This window comes from Eimeria mitis, genomic scaffold (assembly GCF_000499745.2).
Source record: "Eimeria mitis Houghton genomic scaffold, Emh_scaff919, whole genome shotgun sequence".
Taxonomy (NCBI): Eukaryota; Apicomplexa; class Conoidasida; order Eucoccidiorida; family Eimeriidae; genus Eimeria; species Eimeria mitis.
The window spans coordinates 9,932-11,699 of NW_013576768.1; the positions used below are offsets into that span (position 1 = coordinate 9,932).

The 1,768-nt window shown below is 58.0% G+C and overlaps 1 protein-coding gene across 1 annotated transcript; it reads right to left on the bottom strand.

The window, feature by feature from the left end:
• Positions 1–763: 763 nt before the first annotated feature.
• On the bottom strand, positions 764–1,411 carry EMH_0025390 (uncharacterized protein; the record flags this gene model as incomplete). Its single annotated transcript, XM_013502438.1, is given in 2 exon segments — positions 764–795; positions 799–1,411. Coding segments are annotated over 2 exon segments (645 nt in total).
• Between the last annotated feature and the right edge of the window lie 357 nt (positions 1,412–1,768).

Sequence of the window (1,768 nt, forward strand, 5' to 3'; positions counted from 1 at the left end):
GCAGCAGCAGCAGCAACAGCAGCAACAGCAACACACAGACATGAGAAAAAGGCAGACCCAGACGTGCAGCACGCAGCACGCAACCGACAGCAGCACCAGCAACACCAGCAGCAGCAGCAGTAGCAGCACCAGCAACAGCAGCAAAAGCAGCAACAGCAACACCAGTCGCGCCAGCAACACCAGCACCAGCACCAGCATCCTCGTGAGCAGCAGCAGCGGCAGCAGCAGCAGTAGCGTCAACAGCATCAGCATCAGCAGCATTCCCACTAGCATCAGCAGCAACAGCAGCAGCAGCAGCAGCATCACCAGCATTCACACTAGCATCAGCAGCAACAGCAGCAGCAGCAGCAGCAGCAGCAGCAGCAGCATACCTCGATGCATCTTTCTGCGCATGTATTGATAAAGCAAGAACGTCTGCATGTGGTTGCAGCGCATGCAGTGGCAGCCCCGAAGCAAGCAGCACAGCCCCTGGTGAGTTGCTGCTGCATCTGCTGCTGCACCTGCTGCAGCAGACAAGCTGTGGTTCTCTCTCTATCACCAAAGGACCTTCTCCCGCATTCATCCAGCAGCCGAAAGAAATATGTAGAAGGATGCAGGCCGCGGCGAACAGCAGCAGCAGCAGCAGCAGCAGAAGCAGCAGCAGCGGGAACAGGAACTGCAACAGAAGGGACAGGAAGCGCAGGCAGAGGCAGTGCTGCAATGCTGCTGATGCTGCTGCTGCTGCTGCTGATGGGTTCAGTGGCAGCGGATGCTGCAGCAGCTGCTACTGCTGCTGCTGCTGCTGCTGCTGCTGCTGCNTGCTGCTGCTGCTGCTGCTGCTGCTGCCATCTCCTCGGATGCTGCCTGTGTCTTTGCTGCTGTCAGTTTTGCTGCTGCTGCTGCCGCTCTTGCTGCTGCTGCTGCTGCTGTCCTTCTTGCTGCTGCTATCTTTTTTGCTGCTGCTGTCTTTCTTGCTGCTGCTGCTCTTCTTGCTGCTGCTCTTGCTGCTGCTGCTAGCAGCCAGCGCCTCCTCCTGTTTCACAGCAGCAAGTGCAGCAGATGCTGCGCTTGTTGCTGCAGTTACAGCTTCATGAGCTCTGCCAGCAGCAGCTGCTGCTTCTGCTGCTAGGTGCTGGATCGTTAAGAACGCGCTTGCTGTGCCTTGACCCATATTCTTTTGCTGCTGCTGCTGCTTCTGCTGCTGCTGCTGCTGCTGCTGCTGCGGTGGCGGCTGCAGCATAGAAGGGGGTGCGGGGGGAGGAACGTAAGGGATCCAAATAATCTTCATGTCTTCATCGGTGCAGCCACCTGCTGCTGCTGCTGCTGCTGCTGCTGCTGCTGTAGCTGTGCTGCAGCGCAGCAGCACGAAGGCAGCAAGTAGCTGCAGCAGCTGCCGTCGCAGCTGCCGAGGATAGCGCTGCTGCTGCGCCATTTCAGGCTGTTTGCTGCTGTGTGAAGAAACGTATATCTGCTGCAACTGACACGCAGCTCTGCTGCTGCTGCTGCTGCTGCTGCTGCTGCTGCTGCTGGTCTTCTCTTCCCTCTTATTCGAGCAGAGGAAGGAGTTGGTGTGCCTGAGGCTGCTGTTACTGCTGCTGCTGTTGCTGCTGCTGCTGCTGCTGCTGCTGCAGCATGCAAGGAGGCTCGTCAGTGACCTCGAGAGAGAACGGCAGCACAGCAGCAGCAGTTTGCTGCTGCTGCATTACCTGCTTCTGCTGCGGTTGCTGCTGGAGTTGCTGCTGCTGCTGCTGATGTTGCTGCAGCAAGCATTCATAAAGCTGCTGAGAGA